Below are 25,984 nucleotides of genomic sequence, written 5' to 3' on the forward strand. Positions count from 1 at the left end.
TAATTTTTGTCAGCCAAACAGAATGTGGGAAAATAAGTATGTATGGCTTAGGTCTAAGCCCACCATCTCATAGCTCTTAAGAATTATACTTAATGGGCTACCTGGTGGATAACCTGGGAACTTGTCCAAAGCAATTTCAATATATGCCAGGGTAGGCAAATGGTCTCCCACTACTGGGCTGCTATACAAACCTACCCTTGGTCAATATACGACATATAAAGCCTCGAAAGGTTAGCAGTTTTCAAGAGTCAAACTCCAAAGGTCTGATACACCATGAGCAAAGAAGATGAGCAATAATGCATTAGTAAAACTGGTTACTTGCCTACTGATGTCCACACATGCGACTACTCATGATTTACTGATCAAATATGTTGCTTTCGCATAATTCATTAGTAATTAATTGCCATGCCAGACACTTCGTTTAGTCTAACAGGGAGGATTCTAGTGGACGGATTATAGTGGGACGAGTTGGTGATGGGGGTGGTCTCCGGCTAGAAAGAGAGAAAGAGAAAGGTAAAGAAACAAGTAGAATATCTAGCAGAAGGCTGTCCCAAAGACACTGAGAGAGTCATGGCACACATGCTCATGCACAGACAGGCCAGCAGGAGTGGTTGCCATCTGTAATGATTTTAACAGTGTCACCTCAGTCATCGAGCATTTTTAAACAAAAATATGCTAATTTTTTCATATGCAAATCTTTCTCAAAACTGAGGCTGTCCCTCCCAATACTAAAATAATAATTAAATCATTTAAAAGCTATCTGAAATATACTGCACGTGTCTTCGCCAATAGAGAATGATTACATAGGGTGAACTCTGTTAGGTTATGCCGACTCCAGGAACTTATAAGATATACTAGGCTTCAGGGAATTCTGGGTTTTGAATTTTTATTTCCCTTTAAATGATATTCTTCCTCCTTTCTCTCACTGTCAGAATGTTAGTTATCACTTCTCATTGCCTTTAGCAGTAGAATTCTCCAATTTATTCTTTTACTCCTAATTTGCAGGGACCTAGAAAACCAGAGGATCAAGGTTTTCGAGTTCTCTACAATAAGTGTAAACAGGCTCAGGATGAGTATCACTCAGTTTCTGGTCAGTAATGGTGTTTCTGAGGTCAGCTGAGGTTGCTGAATAAACTCCAGATAATGAAATATTACTGTACGTGAGAATCTCAAATTTACCATGTAATATTCTTTATTTCCTGAACCCCTACATTTACTTCCTAAGTGTATTAGTAAACTTTGTGTGGACTTGATTTTGTATGTAGTATCTTGGGGAGTAATTTTTGTAACCAGCAAAATTCAACAAATTCTCCAAAGATAAACCTTTCTTCTTGGTAAAACTCTCCCATTGATTTTTTCAGAAAGATTCCTTCTGAAGTATAGTCATGTCTTGCAGTTGTTTCCGCATTGGAAACACTAGCATGATTAAATCAAACATCCCTTCTCAGGTGTGAAGAAGTGAAGATAAAAAAATTAAAGAAAACAATCATAAAATGTTTACAAATCACAAAGCTATAAAATAAAACTAGACGGTCAAGGAAAAAATAAAAGCAGAAGAGATATTGTTGACCAGTGGTATAAATACCATTTAGGCACAAACCCATAGATATTGGCAGATATCTATGGTCCCTGCACCTGAAAAATGTCCAAGAGGCTTTAGAGGAAAGATTTCCTTGGGAAGGTGCACTCCAATTTAACCTCTTATGCTGGTCTTATCATTAGGCAGGCACTCTATTTTATTTATTTATTTATTTAATTTTATTGTTTATTTATTTTGAGAGAGAGAGAGAGAGAGAGAGAGAGAGAGAGAGAGAGATGGGGAGGGGCAGACAGAGAATCCCGAACAGGCTCCGTGCCACCAGTGCAGATGCAGGGCTCAAACCCATGAACTGTGAGATCATGACCTGAGCGGAAGTTGGGCACTTAACTGACCGAGCCACCCCGGTGTCCCCAGGGACTCAGTTTTTTAAAGTGTAACTGGAGATTCCTTACAGGCACAGTAACCAAATTAAACTGTTCAATACTAGTTGTTTAATTTGAGTAAACAAATAAATCCTCTTTTTTCCAGAAAGGCTACTGGCTACCATGACCACCTGAAATGTTTTGAGTATTCCCTGCTAGGAAAAGTCCTCCCAGACCATGCGAAAGCACCTGCCTTTCCACCACCATACTGCTCGTTTTCATTTAAAAGGACCATATTTATTTAGCTTATGTCCTGAATCTTGAACCTGAATCATTTTCTCCTTTGATGTGAAGTTTCTAGAGGTCAGAGGTCACATCCACTTAACTGGCCTCATACAGTGTTGAGCGTGATATTACATGCAATTACGTCCTCAGTGCTGTTTTGTTCATCTGCTAGACCTGCTATCCATCCTTCAAGACTCACCTCTGTGATGTCTTCTCTGACCTACTTCCCCCATCTTGATACAGTTGCTTCGAAAGCATCTCAGCATATTTCTATTATAACCATCACACTGAATCCTAATTAGGTTTGTATGTTTACCTCCACTGATGAGAAACGGGCTGTATCTTACTCATCTTCCTATTTTTACAGGGTGTGCTTATCATTCAGCCACTAAACAACTGACCACTGACAACTGAATAAATTAAAGTTATCCCCAGAAGTAAGAAGCAATTGATGAATACAGGGTGTCCAGGTGGCTCAGTTGGTTAAGCATCCAACTTCAGCTCAGGTCATGATCTCACAGCTTGTGGGTTCAAGCCCCACGTGGGGCTCTGTGCTGACAGCTCAGAGTCTAGAGCCTGCTTTGAATTCTGGGTCTCCCTCTCTCTCTCTGCCCTTCCTCCTGCTTGCACTCTGTGTCTCTTTCTCTCTTAAAATAAATAATAATAAAGTAAAAAGAGAAGCAATTGATGAGTATTCACTGATCTTTACATTACATAAAGATATTTGTTAGTCAATCATTGCTGCTGCAGAAAGAAAAAAAAAGCTACAGTGACATGTAGGATTTTGACCTTTGGAAATGTTACCTATAACATATATACTCAATTTTTTAATAGATGTTTGGAGTAAGTATTAAATAATAGGCCTCCTGTCCTCAGCGAGTTTGATAAATAGTCACATAACCCATAGAAATGTATTCTTAGCAATTAAGCAGTTCTGGGAGGTGGGGAGGGAGTTGGCCAGAATTTGAACTTGAAGGAAGGAAACTCTACCAGAAGATTCAATAATGGGTTGGACTTAATTAGGGGATTTTTTTTTAAGTGGATATTAAATTACAAATTCAGTGAGAGGCAGGATACAACATGGCATGGCGGGTTGGTAACTGTTTCCTGCATGCATGATAGCTTGCACCAAGGATTGTAGCAAAGGGAGAAACGAATACAAACTAAGTTCTCTTCTGATCCTTTTGTTCTTGGCTGAAATGTCATTCCTCAGTCCTTCCTGACCATCCTATAGTTTCCAACCACCCTGCCCCCAGTCACTTCATGGTATTTGTGTATTTCATAGCACTTAATCCTGTTTGTAATTATTATTCACTAGATTATTGTCTATAGTTTCTGATAAATTCCTTGAGAGCAGAGACCACATATTGTGTATTTATTATGTATATTCAGCATTTAGCATAATGTGATTATGCAGTGAATAAAAGAAGGCAGTGAATAAAAATTTATTAAATAATGTACAAATGAATGGCTGAAAAGTGTCTAAACAAAGATGTTTGGCTAGGTTAGAGTACAGGCCAGATCAGAGGGGACAGATCCAATGGGGCCAAGAATAATTTTGAGGTGTTTATCTGCGAGTTTCCGCTGATAGAGTACTAGATCTGGAGTCAGGAGACATGAATTCTAGCTCCAACTGCCAATTTGTACCTTCACTAACCACCGGAAGTTCTTTAGAGAACTTCCTGAGTTTCCCCATCACAGGCATAGGAGACTCAGACTAGATGATCTATAACATGCTTTCTAGTTATACGTTGCATGCAAAATTTATTGAGCGTCTACTATGTGGACTGCATTATGATGCATGATTTTTAAAAACTCAGAATCTATTCAGAGTGGAAGATGAACAGGATAGACAAGTATGCAAGTGGTTTTTACTATCGCACCTCATTTCAAGTGGAAAAAGCAGGGGCAAATATGATTTCAACCGCAATGTATAAAACTTGGAAGACGTAAGAGAATGTAGGTCTATAATGAGGTTATAAGAAATTAGAAATTATGTGATGAGGATGGGAGGGAGGAGTTCAATCATGGGTATAGAGAAGGGAGAGATTTAAATGTTCTGATGGCCCAACTGTTGCTCATTAATCTCGTCCCCAGTTTTGGATCATGCTGATGGACCAAGAAAAAGACAACGGTAATGGGCAAGTGCAGAAAGGAAGCAAGGCAGGACACTAGGGGAATGTAACTGTCTGCTCTGTGCTGGCACTTTTGTCTTTTCTTGTTAAACTTGCAAGATCTTTGGCTCGTGGCATGGTTTTTAATAAAGAAATCAGGAGAATCTCTCCATTATGAGCTCTTTAAAAGCGTCCCTTAGGGCCTTGCATTAAATAGGCACTGCATACCTGCGTGGTGAATCAATGACTAAAAGGATAAAGGACAAAATTTCCATCATGTGCTTTCAAAATAATTGTGACATCTTTAAAATATGCACCATTTCAGGTTAAAGTAACATCTATATCTATATCTATATCTATCTATCTATCTATCTATCTATCTATCTATGCTTAGTAATTAAAAATCCTGAAAGATCCCCCTCCCCACCCTCCTAGAAGGAATAGGCATCATTTTGTTTCCAAAACAAGAAAACTCTACTAGGAAGCAATTCAGGAGGAGCATTAAGTTGTTCAGTGTGATTTTCTTAATAAGCAGTGCTGTTTGCCAACTTGAAGACCAGAAATGCATTTAAGGTTTACTGTTAAGGCCATTTCATGGGTCTACTTCCTAACCATTCAAAGAGTTTCCAAAGACATTCACCTCATAAGACAGTTTGTTTTGGGCAAAGCAAAATTGTTTTGTACCAAATTTTGCTCAGTTGCTTTGTTTAGTGATGGGCTTCATTAAGTAACCCATTACATGGATCTGGAGCATCTTGCATCACTTAGTGTTTATTGAAACACTGTGTTGTGTGTGGGCGGTTTATGGTTATGATAGAAGAGCCATGTTTCTGCTTCCAAATCAAAGGGAAAGATGTAATACTTGCAGTTGCATTTGTAGCTGCAGGGATGAACCTTTTACAGTCTTTTGGACAATGACAATTTTTGTAAGAAAGTCCAATGCTCATGCAGGGTGGGTGGCATTGAGGGCGGGGGTGGGGTGGGGACTGGCTTTACTGATAAGAGAAAAATGCATTATTTGTCTTACTGTCTCTTTCAGTTCTCTTCTAAGAATGGAAGAACTAAAATTTCATCTGCTCTGCTTTGGGTTAGCTGGTTTTGAGTATTCATGATGTGAGGCCTATCTTAACAGGGGTTGGGGGAGAATTCTATAGGGCAAATTGCTTTAGTGTGGGGTGGTGGTGGAAATAAATGACTGTTCCTCTAGTTTCTTGCCACCAGGTACCATAACACTGATTGTTGAAATGGCTTGGTCTTTCTGCCCCTGCCTTTATTCCTTGTTGGGATGGGAAGTGGGAATTATGAGACTGGTAAATGTATGAGCCAGACTGAGTCTACGCAGCTCAGTTTCCTTCCTCTTCTATGTTTCAACTAAGATTTCCTGACTCCCAGGCCAGGATTCTTTCTACTGGACAGTTACATTAGCATGTGCTAAGGCAATGGTTCTCAAATTGGACCATAAGTCAGAATTCCCAGGTGGGCTTGTGAAAATTGAGATTGCTGGGTACCACACAGTGTTTCTAATGTGGTGAGACATTTCTAGCAAGTTCCTAGATGCTGCCGATGCTGCTGGTCCTGGGACCAGGCTCTGAAAACCATTGTTCTAAGGTATAATAAGTGATTTTGGTCTTACTTTATTAGCAATTCAATTCACTTGCAGATAAAGTATGAGCAAAAAGAGAAAGTACCAAAAAAAACTCTTAAGAAGGATGAAGAAATGATTATAGAAATACTTTGACACGTTTGAGAATTAGATGTAAGATGGGTCAGAGAGGTGTTAGGTTTATTTTGTAAAGACCAAGATACTATATCTCTGATAGTTTTCTTGTTAGTCATCACCAGAAGGATATACTTGCTTAGGGAAGCTTGTATTTGCTTATGATAATGTCAGTAAGTACAGAAAGTAAGTATCTATGAACATGCATTCCAAATTGTCATCTTTGGAGAGGGTTAAGACTGAAATCCAACCTAAATTAGCTAGGTGAACCACCCCCCCCCAAAAAGGAAACACTCAAAAAAGATATACAAACATTAACACATCTAGAGGAATGAGATATGCCTACCAGGGTAGTATTTGCCTAGAAAAGGATATGCAACAGGCTTCTTTATACCACAAGTTCTCCTTATTAAAGATAATTGAGGCTTTAAAATACTTCTGTCTCAAAAATTCAATTTACATAGAATTACATTAGGATGATGGTAGACTTACACATCCCAGTTTCTAGGAGTCACAGGATCTGATACCAACTTGCCTAACTTGTTTATCTTATTGATGAAACAGGTAAAAAACAAAACAAAAACAAAAACACCCTTTTTTAAATGAAGGGTTTTGTGTACTGAACCATAAGAAGTAAGGCTACATCTGGGGAATTTCTTAGAAAACAGAACAAAATAGAACTAAAACAAAAACTGCTTCTGAGTTTTCTAAAATCATAAAGAGCACCTCCCACAGTGGGCTCTGCTGGGCTTGTCTCGAAAGCAGCCCCAGGCAAACATGGCCCTGGTGGATCAGCTGAGTCGGGGGTGTCCATAGTCTCTCTCCCTTGGGAACTGTAATGCCTTGTCTCTCCACGGTCCTCCTGAATTACGTCATCCTTGCATTGTTTTTCACAGTTTAAGGCATGTATATATAGTTTATACATAGTTCATCATCTAAATGACATTAATAAACTTCCAATGAACCAAGATTATTCTTTATCCTGCTGACAGTCCTCCACAGCACCTGCAGAGGGCAGTGTCCCAACCAGTAGTTCAGTGGATGGGAATGAATGAATATGCCAAGGACAATTCAGGAGAGCACCTCTGGGTGAAATGGAACAGCAACTAACTAGGACCTTCCTCTTGCAAATGTCTGCTCTACCAGCTTATGAGACAGTATTTTAAACACAGTTGCGTTTGTGCTTTGCTTCTTATTTTGAGCATTTATTAATGCTCAGATTTTTGCATATCTATAAGCTATGAGGTTGTTTTAAAAAATGCTACAACGGTCAGGATATTGACCACATGGAAGATAGTAGTTTGTAATTTATTATAAAAAATAATATAGGCTGCTATCCAGCATATTTTTGGCCTTTTCAGCGTTAGCAACACAATGAGCCAATACTGTCCAAGAATAGTTTACAGTAGATGTTGGAAAGAACAGAGAACTTGGAGTCCACTTAAAGGGTTTAAGAATTCTCTAATATGATTCGTGCTACATATTAGAGCCAGTTTCTTTCCCCTGTGAAAATGAACCCATGATTTTATAACATATGTCATTGGGAAAGTATGAATCAGTTGATGGAATCTGAAGTAAGAACATAAGGGGAAAAATAGCCCACAACTGTTATTTGATGATATAAACATCTAATATCCTGTATAAATTAGTCCCTGAGATAAATGGTAATTTTAATCTCCCTCCCCACATGGATTTCATTCATAGGGACAGTACAGATATACCCACTTCCGTGATTCCAGCAAAAAAGTAGCTTAAAGGATGATTTGCCCACATTAACTCTGCTCACTTTGTGATTTGTACAAAATAATTTTATAATAGCATTCAGGCAGGCAAGCGTTTGAATAGAACAGAACAAGAGAGAAAGTATTTGTGTTTAAATTCTTAAAAAATTTTTTAAAAAAATATTTATTTACTTTTGAGAGAGAGAGAGAGAGAGAGAGAATGCGAGCGAGGGAGGGGCAGACAGAGAAGGAGACACAGAATCTGAAGCAGGCTCCAGGTTCTGGACTGTTAGCACAGAGTCCGATGTGGGGCTCGAACCCACGAGATCATGACCTGAGACAAAGTCGGATGCTTAACCGACTGAGCCACCCAGGAGCCCCTAAATTGTTTCCTACAGTACACTAAATATTGCGTTAATTCCAAAATAAATTTCGATTAAGTGCTGCACATCAACTCATTTTGTATTCTTTCATTTCCCAGTAAGCCCTGTTTATGTGCTACGTGCTGTGTTAAGTCAGAGGTACGGAAACATAATCACTGCCTAGGAGTTTCTATTCGAGATGGGGCAACAGTGTAAGTGCTCTGACAGGGCTGTGCCTCAGGAGTTTCAGGGACACCTGGAGTCTTAGCCTGGGATTGGAAGGTTAGGGGGTTAGAAGGACTTCCAGAAAGCAAGGGAAGTTGAGGGGACTGGCAGCCCAAGAAATAGGAAATAGTATGTGTGAAGGAAAGAAAGCTAGAAAAAAAAAAGCACTGTCAGTTTGAGAAACAAAATGTTGTCTTGTTCTTTATCACAAGTGCCAAAATTCCTTGTTTTGCTCTGAGTCCTAATTCATAAAACGGAGAACTTAGAGGGTTTGGGGTTGTATTACAATATGATTCCTTAACAGCATTATTTTTGAGATTAAAAAAACCCCATGGTTTAGCCTCTGGACTGTTATCACTGACAACAGAAAAGCTGGGTGGAGGGAAAGACTCAAAGATCTGCAAAGAAGCAGAAGGTGAGAGGGATACAGTGGTAAAAGAAAGGATGTGGTTTGAAAAGAGTTTTACACGCACATGGCTATTGAATGAAGTTAGGCAGTGTCCCTTCCGATGATTTTCTTCCATTTCTCTCCCTCTCTCCTCTTTTCTCCCTCCCTCCCTCCCTCCCTCCCTCCTCCTCTCTCTCTCTTTTGAGAAATCCCCAAAGAGATCTCCAAGAACTTACATGATGTAGAAACCTAGTCCCATTGATGTTGCTGGGGCACAACTATGTCTAACCCTCTTCATCTTCTTCTGTCCTCTTCTCCCTGCCCTCCCCCTCACTCCCACCCCAGGCACCAGGGGAAGGGGTTGGCCAACTCCGCCATTTGGGGGAAGGAGGAGAGGTTGGGAAGGAGGTGCTAAGAACCAGCTACTGGGAGAGGAGATGCACATTCCTTTGTCATCTCAAGTCAGTGAGAAGAGGAAAAAGAAGCAGGGATGGGAGGAAAGGGGCGCCCCTTTGAATCTCTACATAGAACTGGAGTATTTGTTTCTGGTTTGGAAAGACAGAAAAGGCTTTTTGTCCCTCTCTGACAGAGGGCAAGAGCCTTGCAGCCATGAGTATCTGACTTGGGGCCTTACCTCAGGGCAAATATGTGACTAGAAATATTGATGGAAAAGTTAACTAATTCCTTTTATTTTAGTAACAAAAAAACAGAGATCAAGGAATTTGAAGACTTAGGGAAGATTTTTGTTGCACCAGTGTTTCACTTCTGCCTGACCGTGATACCTGGTGAATTAAAAGGCCAGTTTTAAAAGCACCACGTGATATTTTTTTCTGGCCACTTACACCTATAAGTCCTAGTGGCAGAAATGGAGACAAAGAGTTACCGGTTTACTAATTACAATCCCAGGGATGATTAAAAAAAAAAAAAAAAAATCCAGCAGGAGGAGCTCTAACATGCCTTAGAGCTCAAGTTTGAAAAACAAAAAAGTTTAAAGCAAACAGGAAAACAGAGAGGCAGTGTGCCTCACAAGCTGCCATGTCAGTGAACAAATATGTGACTAAGTCCAATTAAATGCTTAGCGCATAGCCAGGTGATGATCCTGGTGGAGACAGAGTGGCCAACATTCCCCCTTCCACGAGCCTCCTCGTTCTGATACAGCTAGACTGGGATTGAGCCATGGCGTTAGCTCTCACAAAAGAGGGAGCAAAAGGCCGATTTCTAGGCAAGTCTACAAGTAATTATTTTCCTCTTAAAGTGTCATACTGTTCCTAAACGAGTCTTTGATGCTGGCTCCGAAACTGCATTGAAAAACAGAATTTTTATCAGTGGCTGAAGGTACTACAAAAACTCCCAAATGTTCCATCTCCTTTACTCGACGGCTTGATGGGTGCTTTTATTTTTTTTTTTACTTTTATTTTTTTTTAAATGAGGGAAATGCTGTGTTTGTAAAAATTGGTGCTAAAAGGGCAAGGAATCATATGTCCCCTGGGCCATGTAAAGAGTCTGCAGAAAGAATTATAGCTTTCTAACACACGCACACACATCAACTGGAACACAAAGAATTTACTCAAGAAAACTGAAAAGTATATGAATTTAACAGTTATAGGATTTGAGGGGTAAGCCTTTCCATTCTGGACAGTGTTGTGGGAGTGGAGTGGACGAGTGGGCATAGAGGATGGTCAGAATTACTTAACCTGAAGGAAACTTTCAACCAATCCCTTTTAATCTATTGCCAATAAGAAGTCAAACTTTTTGTTTTACACCTTAACGGTATGCCCACATTTAAAATTTTTATACAAGCTTCTACAGAAACTTTAACTAGACCAATTCAGACCAAAAGTCACTAAATAAAGCTAGTCTAGACGGAAAAATCTATGAAAACCATATGTCTTTTAGGCATCTGTCTTACAAAAACTGCCATCATCCTGGAGGAATAGTTCACAAAATATGCTTTTAGGAAAACACTGCTGTAATGACCACGGAGCTGTGCTTAAGAAGACGGCTTGACTTGGAGAAAGTGAAGCCAACATGTTTACAAGTGAAAGGCTCTCATTTCTACATACATCTGTCTGTAAACATCACGGAAAGGACAGGCAAAGGAAGATATAATTTATATTTCCATTATCTTAGAAGGGATCAAAAGAGTTAGTTTGTTCCTCCACACTCCTACAGAACGTTAGGCCAAGGGATCTCAAAGCCACTCTGTTCTCACTCACAGAAAACTGTTTTGGATAATGTTGTACGTGGATGAGGCCAAAGAACCAGAACATTTTCTTCTGATTATTACCTCATCCTGCTGGCCTGCCAAACACTAGAAGCTAGAAGGCAGGTGTCCGACATAAGTAACTAAAGGAAGACTGTCCTGTTGGATGTAGGGCTCACCTGAGGGACAAGGGAACTCAGGATTGGGGTACAAGGCAAGAGTGCAATGAGAATGCAGCAAAGAGAAAGGTTCTAAGACCTCGCTTTTCTGATTTAATATTGCTTTCTCAACTGGAGACAGTGGTCAGTGCTACCTTCATTGTTCTGGCTTCGTATTTTTACCTCTCAAAATGCACACTTAATAAGCAGCATGAACTCCGTAGGAAAAAGTATAGAAAAGCAAGCTTTACTCATAAAAAGAACAACACTTTAACTGAAAGCTGAACAGTCTGTGGAGATTATGAAAGTATTTACAAGTTGCAAGGACTCCTTGTGACGCTCACATTTTCTTCTTGCTCAACAGGGAAGGGGACTTTGGAACAGTACAGTAACAGTGGCTATTGGCACGAGTGCCCCATGTGTCGTTCAGTCACCTAGAGGACGGTGAATGAACAACATACATCAAATAGCTACATATGGAGAAAAGGTCCTGGGTTGGAGGAGGCAAGTATGGTAAAAAAAAAAAAAAAAAAAAAAAAAAAAAAAAAAAAAAAAAGAAGGAAATTTATAAGATGCAGTCAATTATACACCAAAGTTTTAAGCAAAAAGGAGAGGCACTATTTCAACATGTCTATTCAAAGATACTGTGCTTTAAAATGAGTTTTCAAGTATTAAGATGGTAATGGGATAATTTAGAGTGTCTGGAATATTAAAAAAAATCAAGTAATCATATCAACATGCCTTGTTACAGATTCCTACACTGAACAATAGGGCATTTAAGTAAGTTAATCAGTGTCTAATGATGAGTCACAGGGATTTTTGTGGTCCATTAGTTTCAGTCCTGAGTACTCTGACACTGCTATTGTCGAGCTAAAACTAGAAGTTTGCTTTCTTTCAAATAATATGTGTAGCATGGGTTTTATTTTGACCTTAGACTCAGATATGTGGAGGGAAATTACTGTGGTGGTTTCTCTAGTTAACACATTTACTAATGTTTCCTTAATTTTCCACCCCAAGAGGCAATAATTAAGGTAGAATTTGCCTCACATGAAGTTTTATTATTTTAGTTATTAAAATATTTTCCAACACTACCAAGAAGCAAAAAAGAAATTCTAGTTGTTTTAAAAATAAGTAGACATTTTCCTCAGGTTTTATAGCTTTTCCTCCGTGAATGGTGGTCTAAAGGTGGAGCAGTGTATAGACTTTCTGGCAAAGTCCCTTGAGCATGATGCTAAGGGTAGATTTATTTGAGGGAAAAATTTCATTCACTCTTAAAATTGGCTTTGAGAACAATCCTAATATAACCTTAAAAAAATACACATGGTACAGAATGTATCTTATATAAGCATCCATGCCCAAGTGAAATAATTTCATTTTAGACTTTCTGGGCTGCAAAATACCTTTGAAAGTCTTTCTCATCTACTCTCACAAGAGGTCTCATTCTAGATCAATGTCATATATACTGACCAAAATAAATTTAGATAATGCTGCCTCATGGAAATCTGAAACCAAATATAGGTAATATTTACGTGGTGGAGAAAACTGCTATATTTGACCATAAAATAAAATCACTTCCCAGATCATATTCAAAACCACCTGAAGCCTTCTTCTCACACAGTCTCACTTCCTCTTGGTTCTCAGACCTGCCACAGAAGCCTGGGGACTCTTGTGTGGCGGTGCGGCTACTTTGTGGTTATCCAGGTCTCGTTAGTCTCCCTCTCCACTGGGTTGTCAGCCCTTCCGCAAAGGAAGCAGGGGAGGAATGGAGCTTATTTCTGTTTATTTTTATTTAAAGTTTATTTGTTTACTTTGAGAGAGAGAGAGAGTGCATGGGGGGGGGGGGAAGGAGAGAGAGAGAAAGAGAGAGAGAGAGGGAGGGAATCCCAAGCAGGCTCCGCACTGTTAGTGCAGAGCTCAGTGCGGGGCTCCAACTCACGAACTGTGAGATCACGACCTCAGCTGAAATCAAGAGTCGAATGCTTAGCCAAATGAGCCACCCAGGCGCCCCGGGAATGGAGCTTATTTCTAAATTTTATATTAACTTGCACATTTACTGGGTTCCCAGTATTTACACTGTTTCCTAATTTTTGGTGTGAAACTAATTCCAATGGGGGAAAACATTGACTTGATGAAGGTTTGGAACTCTCCTTATGTCTGAGCAATTGAAGTAAGTCAAGAAGGCCCAGCCTTGACATTGACCATGAGTGATTGAGAATTTTGCCACTTGCCATTTTGATTAACCATTTTTTTTTTTCTGATCCTTGGATGGAATGTGTTCTCTCTACAGTTCATGTGAGCTGATCATTTTGGCTGGAACACTAGGAACACACTTCCTAGTGTTTATGGGAATCATTAAAAAAAATAATTCCAGAAATTAGGGTACCCACTATTTGTGGGTTTGCTTATCATGTGGCTCTGATGCCTAAAAAGCAGCCAGAAGGAAAAGAAAGTACCATACCATGATGAGGCTGCCTAAATACCTTGTGGCTTTAGACTTTGCCCTAGGTAGGAATTCTTCTATTTTTGATCAGAGTTGCCAAGTGATCTCAGCTTCATCCACGTACAGGTAATAGGGCATCAATACACATACAGATTCTCTCAAGCCAATGCCCTCCCAACACTGTCCCCCTCCCCCCACACTTGAAAATACCGGCCAGACCAAAAGTGTAATATTCTTTTGGCAACAGCATTTAGTAAGCCAGATGGATTTCATTTGGCAACTAAAGGGTGTAAATACGTGTTTAGCTTCAGAGGTTCCCCCAGACAATGGTTACAGTATGTTGGCTCTGGTGAGATAAAGGATTTCAGTGTTGGGCATTTAAAAATTCTGTGTTTAAGCAGCAATAAAGTTATGTCAGGCAGACAAAAGCCATCAAACCCTCAGCTAAGTCCTCAACTCCCTTTCTCATACTGCTGGAGGTAAGCATTTAAGGCACATTCTGAGTGAAAGATGCAGTGTTTACAATTTCATGTTTAATTTCCTGGCTGTTTATCAGCTAAAGCAACTCTTGTAAGCTAAATTTCGCTTCTAGTCTTTCACAGTAGCTGATAAGTCAGAGGGGAGGAAGAAGCACCCGGCAGCTCAGAGCCATGAATTGTGGCTCTCTCACCTCTAAATTTTATCCGAGCAGCACACTCCGAGAATGAGCTGTTCGTGCTATGGATCTCTGAAGTCACTGAAAAACATGCCATCTAACCAGAACTGTCTGCATGTGAAGGATTTCCCTGGAAAATCACTCTTCTCTCACAGCGACGGAGACAAAAGAGGGCACGATGAAAGAGCAGTACTAGCTTGTGTGCGCCTGGCTGCTTACACCGGGTGCAGTTCGCTTTTCTTTCTCTTTTCTCTTCTGCTCTGTTCTTTTCTTTTTTGAGCTGACATCAACTTGTATAGAGGAACATTCAGCAGATTCCAACCGGTGACAGTTTGCTGCCGACTGGCCACAGGAAGAATAATCATCATTTACTGTGCAGTTTTCACTGGTCAGTGGCTCTTGTGCCAGACTCCCGTCTTGGCTGTCTTCCTCTATCAATCAGGTGAAGCCCAGGACAGGGCTGGGTATCTTGAAACTCAGAAGGGCTTTCCCTGCAATGGCTGAAGCTTAGCAATTTAGAACCCCAGAGAGAACAATGACAGAGCTATTTGCTATTATTTGTCATGGGATGTGGAAACAGTTGTATTCCGTTAACTTAATGCCAGTTACCACTGGGCTAACAGCGGCATATTGTTATATTTACCACTGCCTGCAGCCTGTCTGCATTTATGTTGCTTGTACTTAGTTTGATGTAGATCCTTCCTTCTTTTCTTTTTTCTTCTATCCTCCTGCCACATCGGATGTTTGGAAAAGTAAGATAGGGGACACATCCAAAACAGAAAGGCAATCTGAAGTCCGCCTCAACACCTCTGCAAAACTCCCAGATTCTGACCTTCAGAACCCTTACAGTTCTGTGCCCGGGCCTCACCTACACACGCTGCCCGTCATTCGCACTGTGGCAGGATGGAGATGTTTGTGTAAAGGAGACTCAAGTTTGCTAGACCCAAGAAGGAAACCACCAGACTAATTTTACCTTCACTTAAACCAGATTGAAACCAAGACTGAAGAATGAAAAACTTTGCCATTAACCATCGATTCACCTCAGTGCAATATTATGTTACGACCAGAATCGTTGTGGAATTTGAATGATTTTGATGGGATAGTTAATTGAGGGGCTTAAATTAAATTGAATATTTTATTTAGTGAACAGTTTATGGCCGCATTTCTGTTTTCATTAAAATATATGAAGCATCATGACAACTCATGTTAAACCTGCAACAAATTATTAATTACATTTGGGATTTCAGTAACAAATTTTGTGACACAGCAGCCTCATGAAATGCACTAAGTATTAAGAATCAGAAAGAATACCTCAAAGTTGTTTCTATTCTTGGCATTTATACTTAAAAAATTTTTTTTGCTTAACTTTTAAATCCAGTCGCTAAAAATAAAAACTGTTCCCTGAAAAATCAGACTACCTAATCATAAATTTATTTATTTGTTCTTTAAAGGGGAAGGACAGTAAGGAAAAAAAAAGAAACCTCATGGCTGAAATCAGAAATCACAAGGCGAATTCATCATTTGTCCAAATGACACTCAGCTGCTAAGAGAAGTCATACTTTTAGAGGGCTCTTGAAGAGGGAGCAAATCAGGATGTTTCCAGGACATGATTGCGGGAGAGTCGGACACAGGCTAGTCCCCAAAGTCGCTTAATTGTCCATGTACCCTAAGCCCATGACTTCAATTCTCAGCAGCTTCATCCTTCATGGCACCAAACCTTCATGTTAGGGATGCAAAGACACACTTATAAGAATCGTGGGTTTGTCCTTACTCAAAATTTGGGGGACTGGCTGAAAAACAAAACAAAACAAAACAAGGAGACCTTATCCCTAAGTGAAAGGGGTTCCGTGTCAACTGTCAATTAAATCAACATATAAAATATGTAAAAGAGATATAGCACAGCAGGGTATCAACGTCAAATGTCTGAAACAAGATTAAATTGTAAAGAGAAGCAAATGGCTTTTACTTCCTTAAAGAAAAGACCACGAGTGCAACAATTATCTCCTTGTGTAGAGGGATTTATGTATCTTTTGCTATGGTTGGTTTAGCAGTAAATTATGGAGACTGGGGGACCGGAAGGTGCCGTGGCACAAGGGTGCCATGTCAAGTCGGGGGAAATGAATAAGTCACGGAATGGGTCCGAGTGGGAAACCCTGTGGCAGTGCTGATGCCCCTCCGGGACTGCGCACGCAGAGCAGGGTGCCAGTTTCGCGATGGCACTCATCAGAGAGTCCTCTGATGGAGCGTTTCTTGGTTTCCATCTTGCGTTTCTGTCATGTGGAGGAGTTGGGGTAAAAGCCAAATCCTTTCCTATGATTCAGTTTTGCCATTTTTAAAAGACACCATCAGACTTGGTGACAAGGGTAGTTAAAAGAACATACTTCAGTTTTTCAATATATATTTTTTTAAAGAGAGGATTGAGTGACGAGGCAAATGAAGTTTGCTTTTCCTTGGATAGAGACCCTTCCTCCCACCCTTATCCCCTTTTGACTGTTGCAAAATAGCTTAGTCCAAGGAGAGGGGAGAAGACAAATGAGTAAAATAATGCCAGAATCAGCTGTTGCCAGGAAAAACACGCTCTGCTTCAGTTAATTTGTTCTGTTAATGTCAAAGGCTGTGATTCCCAATTAACTAATTTTAAGAAGCTGTGACTGAAAATAGCTACATCAGCCCCAACGTTAGTATTTGATGAAGATCGGGATCTTCAAGTAAGAGAATAGGGCCCCTAAAGAGGTGGTGATGTCTGCTTAAGATCATCTTGCTAAACAAGAACACAACTGGCTGGGATTTTCAAACTGGGCTTTAGCCCCTTCAGAGGAGTTGAGTGGGGCGAGAGGGGAGGGGCACGTCAGATATCCTGGCGGTAGAAAATGTTCCACAAATCAGATTTGTGTACACTGAACTTACTAATGACAGAAGCATCCCTACTGGTGAGTCTCTTTGGGACAGAGATGCCCCCCAGCTCAGGTGGAAGTAATTAAAACAGGCATGTAGCTCGCAGTATTTCCAGCTTCCTCACCGAAAGCCTCCACACACATAAACCAGAACAGCTTGAGCAGCTGAGAAAAGTGGGGCCAAAAATGACTCCACCCGCCTCTCTCCTTCCTCTTCCTTTACATTGGAATGGAAATATATAATAATTAAAAAAAAAAAGAACGCTCATGGTTTCTGTCCAACTGCAAGTGCTTTCATTACCTTTGAATAGGGTTAAAAGTATATATGCTCTTAAAAGTCAAAATCATAACTTGCTAATGAAGTTGCAAATTATCCAGAAGAAAGCTACGTGCAGGCACATGCCGAATGGCGGAATATTTTGCCTCTAAAAGTTCAGTTACTGCCTCTGTAATATTAATGCCCAACAGGGAGCCGGCGGGACATGGTTTGTACTGTCTTGTCACGTTATGAGTTTCTGGTTTCAGATAAAGGACGAGAAAGGGCCCTTAAGAAAGTAAAGAGCTAGGGGAAAAAAAATCAAACTTCCTTCTCGGAAAGCTAAGGGTTGTTTTCCTGGAGATGATGGATAATGGCATTTCATTTTTTTTTTTTAAGTTTTTAATAGAGAAAATGGAGGCAACTCATAGAGGGAAATCAGAATATATAAATAAACAGAACAAGGTGAAGTTTCAACAAGAGCTTCCTCAACTTTTTTCTTTCTTTTTCCATCTTCGTCGTCTCTTTTTCTCTTTCTTTCCTTTTTTTTTTTTTTTTTTTTGAAATCTTAAACCCCATTTCTGGCTTGCATTTGGTAGGATTCCTGCTCTGGCTTTTATTAAAAACAGACTTTATGTGGTCAGAATTCTTCATCTAAAGCTAAACTTTAATAGGCATAAGGATCCTGACAGAGTCTTTCTTGCTCCCTCTCAGGTGACCCCCCCACCCCCCCAGAGGGGTTTCCCTCCCGTTGTGCTGAACTGGCGCTGAAACTTGAAGGCTCAGCACAAAAACCAACTTTCCTCTTTTACTCTGAACTTTCATTTCTGTTTTACATTTGAGACTCTTTTCAAGGCCAGGGCAAGTTAGATCTGGCTCCAAGCTGAGAATATTCTAGAAATTTTGAATAACACAACTGCTGTCCTATAAATTCCCCAACACAGATGCATTAAAGCTGGTGATTCCCCTTCTCTAGCGCAAGCTACCAATTCCTGCCTGCTACCTTGTGCACAGGAGCTTGGGAATACCAAGGGCGACTCCATCCCACTTAACAAACCGATTCAGCATTCAACAGAATCTCTGAAGGGTATTGGCAAGCCAGCTTATCTGAAACAAAGAGGTAAAAAAGCCAAGCAAGCAAACAAAGACATGCATGTTCGTTCCTGAGGAAAGGCACCGCCAGGTTGCTCTGGTTCCTTCTTATAGCAAAACAGACAAAATAGCCGACTCTTTATGGGACTCCTGTCTTCCCACTCTCAACGCCCTTGCCCAGTGGCCTCCATACCTTCCTGGCACAATGGCAGACACTTTCCCAGTCCATCTGAAGTTTCCTAAAACAGTAATTTAATCTGACTTGCAGTGAGACTCAACAATGATCTTTTTTTTAATTTATTTTTTACATGGAAGGGAAAAATCTCTGAAATACCGTAGTGCAGTGGTTCTCAAGGAGAGGGGGATTTTACACCCCACTCCCCACCTCCCCAAACACGCTGGCAATGTTGCCATTTTTATAGTTGCAACTGGGGGGGAGGGGAGGAGTACGACTGACATCCACTGGGTAGAGGCTCCGATACTGCAAAACATACTGAAGTGCGTGGGACAGCCCCCCACAAGGAAAATGCCAGCAGTGCCGAGGTTGAGAAACCCTGGTATTGTGGTCAGGAGACTGGGCTCTGGAGTCAGACTGCTTGGGATTAAAGCCCAGCTCCATTCGGGTCTGGTTGAGCAGCCTTGGGCAAGTTGTTTAGAACTCTGTGCCTCATCTGTAAAGCGGATAGTAACCTATCCTTTTGGGTTGCTGTGCGCAGTAAACAAAAATGTACCTGCAAAGCACTTAGGACAGTGCCTAGCATACAATGAGAGCACAATAAATATTAGCTATCACTTTTACTATTATTACTAGAAATTTAGCTGTGTCACAAATGAGTTCTAAACTGAACCTATTTTTAAGAAAAAAAATAGGTTTGAGAGTACATATATCCTTTCTGATTGGGACCAAAGTGATGATAACCCTAACAACCACAGTGCCTTGCAGTTTATCAGGCTCTTTCAAACACCTCATTTCGTATGACGTGGGCAACGACCTTGGTGAAATCGTTCCTCTTTCATAGATGGGGAACCCCTAGCTCAGAGTTTAATGAGTTGTGCGAGGTCTGTGACAAACAAGGTTTTCTGATTTCACATCCTCTGCCATTCCTGCTACACCACCCTTTGTTTACATGTTTAAGGTGCCCCTTCTCTTCATTTCACCCCAAAGTATGAAGATCAGAATGAATGTAAGGCCCGCAATCAGAGGGTGAGGTGACTCAGGCTTCGTGGGTCGGAGGAAGTCACTTCTGTTTTATGGTACATGCATAGTAAGGTTTTCCTTCATTAAGCATACAAATATTTTAATCCTCTGAATTGAATTAAAAAAAATTACATTTCTGTATGGGCTAATGTTCTTTCCTTTGAAAATTTCTGATGTTGAGGAAAAAACCTCCTAATTCCTTCTATTTTTAAAATCTCTAATTGTACACATTGTACATATTTGACTGTAAACGCACAAAAGTGAGAATATAGCTTCAACTGTATACGTTTCAAGTTTCGTTTACTTATTCAGGATTTTGTTTCACAAGCCTGAAAAATCTGCTTACACATGCCAAGGTGTATTATTCAAATGTACAAAGTTCCATCTCATGTATGGTTAGTGACTGCACACAGCAATCATCATGTGTGTGTTAAAATTTCTATGCGTAGTTTAAAAAAAAAAGTTGCAAACTAATCAGCCCAGTTTTTGCTCAGGCTACATTAAAGTTAATAATATTGGGCTTAAGAGTTATAGGTCAGAGGGCAGATGGATAATATTCCTTGAAGTTAGTGGTTTTCTAGAACTCCTTTGGTAATAGAGAAGGCAAGGCCTTAGCTCCTGATACTCTCGGGACCTATGGCGCACACAGCTTGCAATAACCCCGCCACAGCTCTTTCTTGCCTTTCAAAGTGCTCTCTCAGATTCTACGAACAGCTGCCCAAATGTCATTCATTTGGACCCAGTTTTCTGTAGTCTCATTAAGTGTGTGCCAGTTGGTAAAGGAGAGGTTTGGACCACATACTGGTTTTTAAATGGTGTCACAGGCTCCACCCTTTGCCCACGATACCCTTCCCGGGTGAAAATCGCAAATGTGTAGGATAATATCTTTGCAATTTTCTTTTCCAAATAAACTCTGTCTGTCATGCTATGAGAAGAGAACCGAAGAGCACACACCGGCTCGTGCTGCGCGCAGAGCACTCACCTGGGGACACTGGGCGGGGCCCTGGTGGGCCGGGAGGGCACTTGCGGGGGCGCTCCGGACCAGTCGCTGCTGCTGCTGGGGAAGGGGGGCAGTGGGCCGGGCCGGAAGGGCACGGGGGGCGCCCCCGAGTGGGGTCCGGGAGAGGGAATGGCCGGCGCGGGCCCTCTGCCGGATGCGGGCCGCGTGAGGGGACCGCTCAGGGTCAGCCGCCTCTGGGTGGTGGGGCTCGGAGGGGGTGACCTGGGGAGAGACAGAGCAGTTTCTGTCTGAATTCATCTTTAAGAGAGTATTTTATAGCTTCCTGGTTGCTTTGTAAAAATTACACTTTGACTGCTTGCTGGCTTGGTGGGAGGACTATGCCGCTCTTGAGCTTAGGGTCCTGGGTCGGATCCCCATGCTGGGTGTCGAGATTACTTTAAAAAAAACTTAAAAAAAGAAAAGGTATACAAGGAGTCAATGGTGGAGAGGAGGTTCCCTCCTCCCAACCGTGCACTCTGTGGAGACAACCAGTAGCTGTTTCTTGTGTATCCTTTTCAAATACCTTCTATAATACAACACAATAAAATACAGTGCCATATAATGCAATGTTCTCTCTCTCTCTAAATTCCTTTTTTGTACATATTAGAACACAACATTCTACAACTTACTTTTTTTTTTTTTAAAGCTTCACGTTAATTTGACTATCTTTTCATTTCAGTATAGAACTTATTCTTTTTAATGGCCACATAACATTCCACTGTAGGGATGTTTTGTGCTTGTTTTTGAAGGGGGTTGAGAAAATCTGACCTCCTCTTTCACTCCTGGACTTACATTATCCTTTTTCTTCAGGTTCATATTGGAAGCAAACTCAGAAAATGGCACCGGGTGAGCTTGGCAGGCCTCCGGTGACATGGGGCCATTTTCCTACCTGCGGGAGTGCTGTATCCAGGAGTCATCCACAGGAGGCGGTGCAGGGGTGAAAGTGGTGGCGGTGTTGATGTCACCAATGATCACGAGGGCCTCTTTAAGGGCTTGGTACATTCGAAGCATCTCATCCCGGCGCTGCGCCTGTTCAGCAGATTCCTCCATCAGAGTGTTCTGGTCCTCCGAAGAATATAACTGTGCTAGGAGCTCCGAATTGATGAAATCTTTAACCTGTCAGGTCACCACAGAAAAATAAAAATGGGAACACACGTGCGGCCAGATGGCATAAACTGGCTCAGAGGCCGTGGACAAAGTCTACAACAGCCCACTCTGGGAAAAGGTGCATGATGCGTGAGGTATGCAAGATGTACAGTGTGTATGCATCTATTTACTCCTAGTTTCCTCCTGCCCTCCCAGTTCTCAGCACCAGTGCAGGAACAGTTTTTCCCTCTGTCTCATGGCTGTGGACTAAAGGAAAACCTACATTAGTTGAAAAGAGGGCTAAACCCTGCCATCGCCAGAGCAGGGCCTGTTGGCTACGTAAGCATTTCCGCTATGTTGTCTGAGGCTGCTTGGCTTAGAGACGAGGCAGGTACCAGGAGGGAAGAAGCAGTGTTTTCTTTTTTTTTTTTTTTTTTTTTTTTTTTTTTTTCAACGTTTATTTATTTTTGGGACAGAGAGAGACAGAGCATGAATGGGGGAGGGGCAGAGAGAGAGGGAGACACAGAATCGGAAACAGGCTCCAGGCTCTGAGCTACCAGCCCAGAGCCCGACGCGGGGCTCGAACTCACGGACCGCGAGATCGTGACCTGGCTGAAGTCGGACGCTTAACCGACTGCGCCACCCAGGCGCCCCAAGAAGCAGTGTTTTCAACAGAAAACACTGATGTAAGAAACCTATATAATAACACAAGCCATCCACTCCTTGGTATTCCTAGCTCTTACCAAAATCACTGAAACACTAGCAAGATCCCAGGATGCAATGTCATCTCAAAAGTGGAATTAGTACCAATAAGTGAATTTTTATTAAACACAGAACCTTATATAATTATGCAAGTTGATTTATCAAAAAAAAGTGAGAGTCTCTGCTTTCTAGAAGTTTCCAGTAGAAGCTACTTAACAGTAATGAGAACTGGCATGAGTTTCCATAGTTAGCAGATACATGAAAAAAGACTTAAGTACCAACAATACGTATGAGTCTTAGGGGAGTGGCATTTTGTAGCAGAATGAGAATGGAGAGGATGCATATACTGCACAACACTGAGGGAGAGAGCACTGGCCACCATATTTCTTCAAGTCTAAGATACCAGTAATTTGAAGACACCATAATTTTCTGGGCCACAAAGAGAACACACCATCAAGTAAACTATGACAGAATGCCAAGATGCCATTGAGTGTGACATGCATCTTCGGCGTCAGAAATATTAAATGTGGAGTAAGTGAATGTGAAGACCAGTGGAATATGGTGTGTCCCAAGTGCCTTCAGAAGTCTTCTGATTTAATTCTCACCACACACTTAGGAAATGTATTATGATCCCAATTTTTTTAATGTTTATTTATTTTTGAGACAGAGAGAGACAGAGAGAGAGTGAGCGCATGAGCAGGGAGGGCAGAGAGAGGGAGAGAGAGAATCCCAAGCAGGCTCCACGCCTGTCAGCACAGAGCCCCTTATGGGGATCGACCTCACCAACTGTGAGATCATGACCCGAGCTGAAATCAAGAGCTGGACGCTCAACTGACTGAGCCACCCAGGGGCCCCTATGATCCCAATTTTACAGATAAAGCAATTGAAGTTCAAGTTTAACTATGTTGCCCAAAATCACATAACATTAGGTTGAATCCCAAATCTTCTGACTCAAGGTCTGGTGCTCTTTCCATTACCCTCTTCCCTACTTTGAGTGCTTAGAAAAGACAATTTGTGGGGTGCCTGGGTGGCACAGTCGGTTGGGCATCTGACTTCGGCTCAGGTTGTGATTTCACAGTTCATGAGTTTGGGCCCTGCGTCGGGCTCTGTGCTGACAGCTCAGAGCCTGGAGCCTGCTTCGGATTCTGTGTCCCCCTCTCTCTGTGTCCCGCCCCCACTCACACTCTGTCTCTCTCTCTCTCAAAAATAAAGATTAAAAAAATAAAAAAAAAAAGAAAAGACAATTTATGTTTAAGCATCATTATTTTAGAGCGGCAAGGAAGTATGCTAATTGACTTAAGCCTAGAAAAATAAACCAACCGGATTTTTCAGTTTCTCTGTTAAATGAAACTAACACTTATCTAGAGTCACTGGGTCTTTCTAAGAAAGAGCAAAGGCCAGTATATTTAATTGTTACAAATTCAGGCAGACAACGGAATAGCTGTCAGATGCTCAAAATTCCTGGGTGGTGGTTAAATACATAACCAAGAGATAAGAGTCTAAAACACATAGCTTTATTATTTTTTAAAGGTATCAAACTATGTAAATAGTTTAGAAAATTCAGGTAAATCACAGCTTCACTGTGGTGAAATAAAAAGTGTTCTTTGCACATATTTTGTAAACCAAGAGTAACTCAAATATGGAAGTAATCTAGTAGACAGGATGTATTTGGACAACTGTCTAGTCGGGTAGGTTTATGTGTGATAGTTGTGGAAGGTAAATGTGGCCAGGTCACCTAGGGCCAGATGTGAAAGCCTTGAATGCCAAGGAAAACTATTTGAACCTTATCCATTTGGTAATGGGAAGCCACGGAAGACTTGTAAGCAAGTAAGTGAAATGATAAAAGAGAGATTAGGGAAATTAGTCTGTGATTGGAAAAGAATTTGTAAGGGTGGTAACAGCGATAAAGAAATCTGTTATAAGACTAATAGATCATTTATGAGATGGTGAGGGTTTAATCTAGCAAGATTGCAGCGGAATAGAAAAGATGGGCACAGCTAAATTACATTATAAAGGAAAAGCCAACTCGACTTGGTGCTGTTTTGATGTGACAGGGCAAGAACGAAAGGAACAAGGACACCTCAACCACTGAGGTTTGGGTGAGTCGAAGAGCAGAAAATCAAAAGTCAGGAAGGAAAGTTAGACTTCGAGGAAAGACAGTAAAGTTAGCTTCGGGAATATTTCATTCCCCCTTTTTTGGAGAATTATTCACTTTTCAGCACACTTGCAGGAGTCCCAAGGAGTACCCAAGGAGTCAGGGACATTCACACAAATCTTCCACGGCTGGGTGTGTGTGTGCACTCAGATACATGGCGCAGCTCAGAACTCAAAACCAGACAATTTTCCTGGCATTGAACAGCAGTCGGGTTCAGCTAGTCTGAAGCTTTACCTCTAACTGGAGCATCACTTAGAATCTATTAAACGTAATTTAAAAGAAGGTCCTTCCAAGAATAGATTTAAAGCAGGTCTGAAGTAAGAAGCGGCTGTCAAACAAACCACGAAATAAAATAATAAGGGCTTGTTTCAGCATTCTGATAAAAGATCTGCCTTGAATCAACTCTTCCACATCAAATGTTACACACCAAAACTTGCCTACTATCCCAAAGATTTGGCAAAAGCTCTGAATTCATAGGAGTATGATTAGCATGGGAGAAAGCGGCGGTGCAGCACAGTGGTCAAGAGCTCAGGCTCTGGGAGCAAACAGCTCTGAATCCGAGTCCCAGCTCCCACGCTTCCCGTTCTTGGGCAAATAGCAACCTCTGTCAGTCTCAGGTTCCTGATCTGCAGAATGAGGGCAGCGGTTGTAGCTGCGTCAAGGGCTGTCCTGAGGATCATAAACTGCCTCGCACAATGCCTCGCATTTCGTTAGTGCTCAGCACACAAAAGCTATTCTTGCTAAAGCACATAGGCCAGACTGGCGTTAGGTAAGCAGACGCGCAAGAACAAAAGAGCAAGCTATCGCAATAGTGCAGGCATCAAGTGACATACAGAGTTCAATACAGAGCGTATGCAGGTTAACATTATATTTTGCACTGAAACAAAACTTTAGCCTCTGCTCATGTGCTAGCTTAGTGCGGTGATGCTACAACTGGAACAAAGGTAGGGGGGTACTTCAGGGAATTTCCAGACACTTCAGGGACTTTCTGAGCAGTCCGTGTGTCCCTGGTACAAATATGTAAATCAAGGATTCTTTCTGCACGACAATTGAGGTCAAGTAGATCCCTTTGAGATGATGGCATTTGGAATGTACCTCACAGAAGGTGACATAGACGAATTATACTTGGATGTAAGACTTGAAATAATATTTATGTTTTTAATTAATTATAGCACCTTATAACCTATACATCTTGGCACAGTCCACAAAAAAATCCTCATACACAAAACCTCACTGCAGTTCAGACTCCACATGCTAGATAAACAGGCATGACTGTGCCATGTCGTTCTGCTCAGTGTAGAGGAATGTGAGGTCATTAAAAACCTTCCACATGTTTTCCCCTCTTTCTTACTTTAACCCCTCTCTATCAACCTGTGATAGGTTTGCATCTTAGACCTTTTTTTGTCTTCATAACTAAGACCATTTTAAGAC

At 41.2% G+C, this 25,984-nt stretch overlaps 1 protein-coding gene across 4 annotated transcripts in view; it reads right to left on the reverse strand.

Moving 5' to 3' along the window:
* Window positions 1-421: 421 nt before the first annotated feature.
* Window positions 422-25,984, reverse strand: part of DNM3 (dynamin 3) — a 559,767-nt gene continuing 534,204 nt past the window's right edge. For 3 of the 4 annotated variants that reach the window (XM_047077325.1, XM_047077324.1, XM_047077323.1), the window contains 3 exons: window positions 21,500-21,726; window positions 20,593-20,832; window positions 422-491 (listed from right to left, as the gene is read on the reverse strand). In XM_047077325.1, the coding sequence (XP_046933281.1) occupies window positions 422-491; window positions 20,593-20,832; window positions 21,500-21,726 (537 nt within the window). Of the gene's footprint in view, window positions 492-18,551; window positions 18,652-20,592; window positions 20,833-21,499; window positions 21,727-25,984 lie in introns of those variants that run through there. The other variant, XM_047077322.1, reaches the window with a different exon arrangement.

The sequence above is a fragment of the Lynx rufus genome, unplaced genomic scaffold, assembly GCF_022079265.1.
Source record: "Lynx rufus isolate CCGP_SWC_20201006 ecotype Redwood Valley unplaced genomic scaffold, mLynRuf1.p SCAF_15, whole genome shotgun sequence".
Classification (NCBI taxonomy): Eukaryota; Metazoa; Chordata; class Mammalia; order Carnivora; family Felidae; genus Lynx; species Lynx rufus.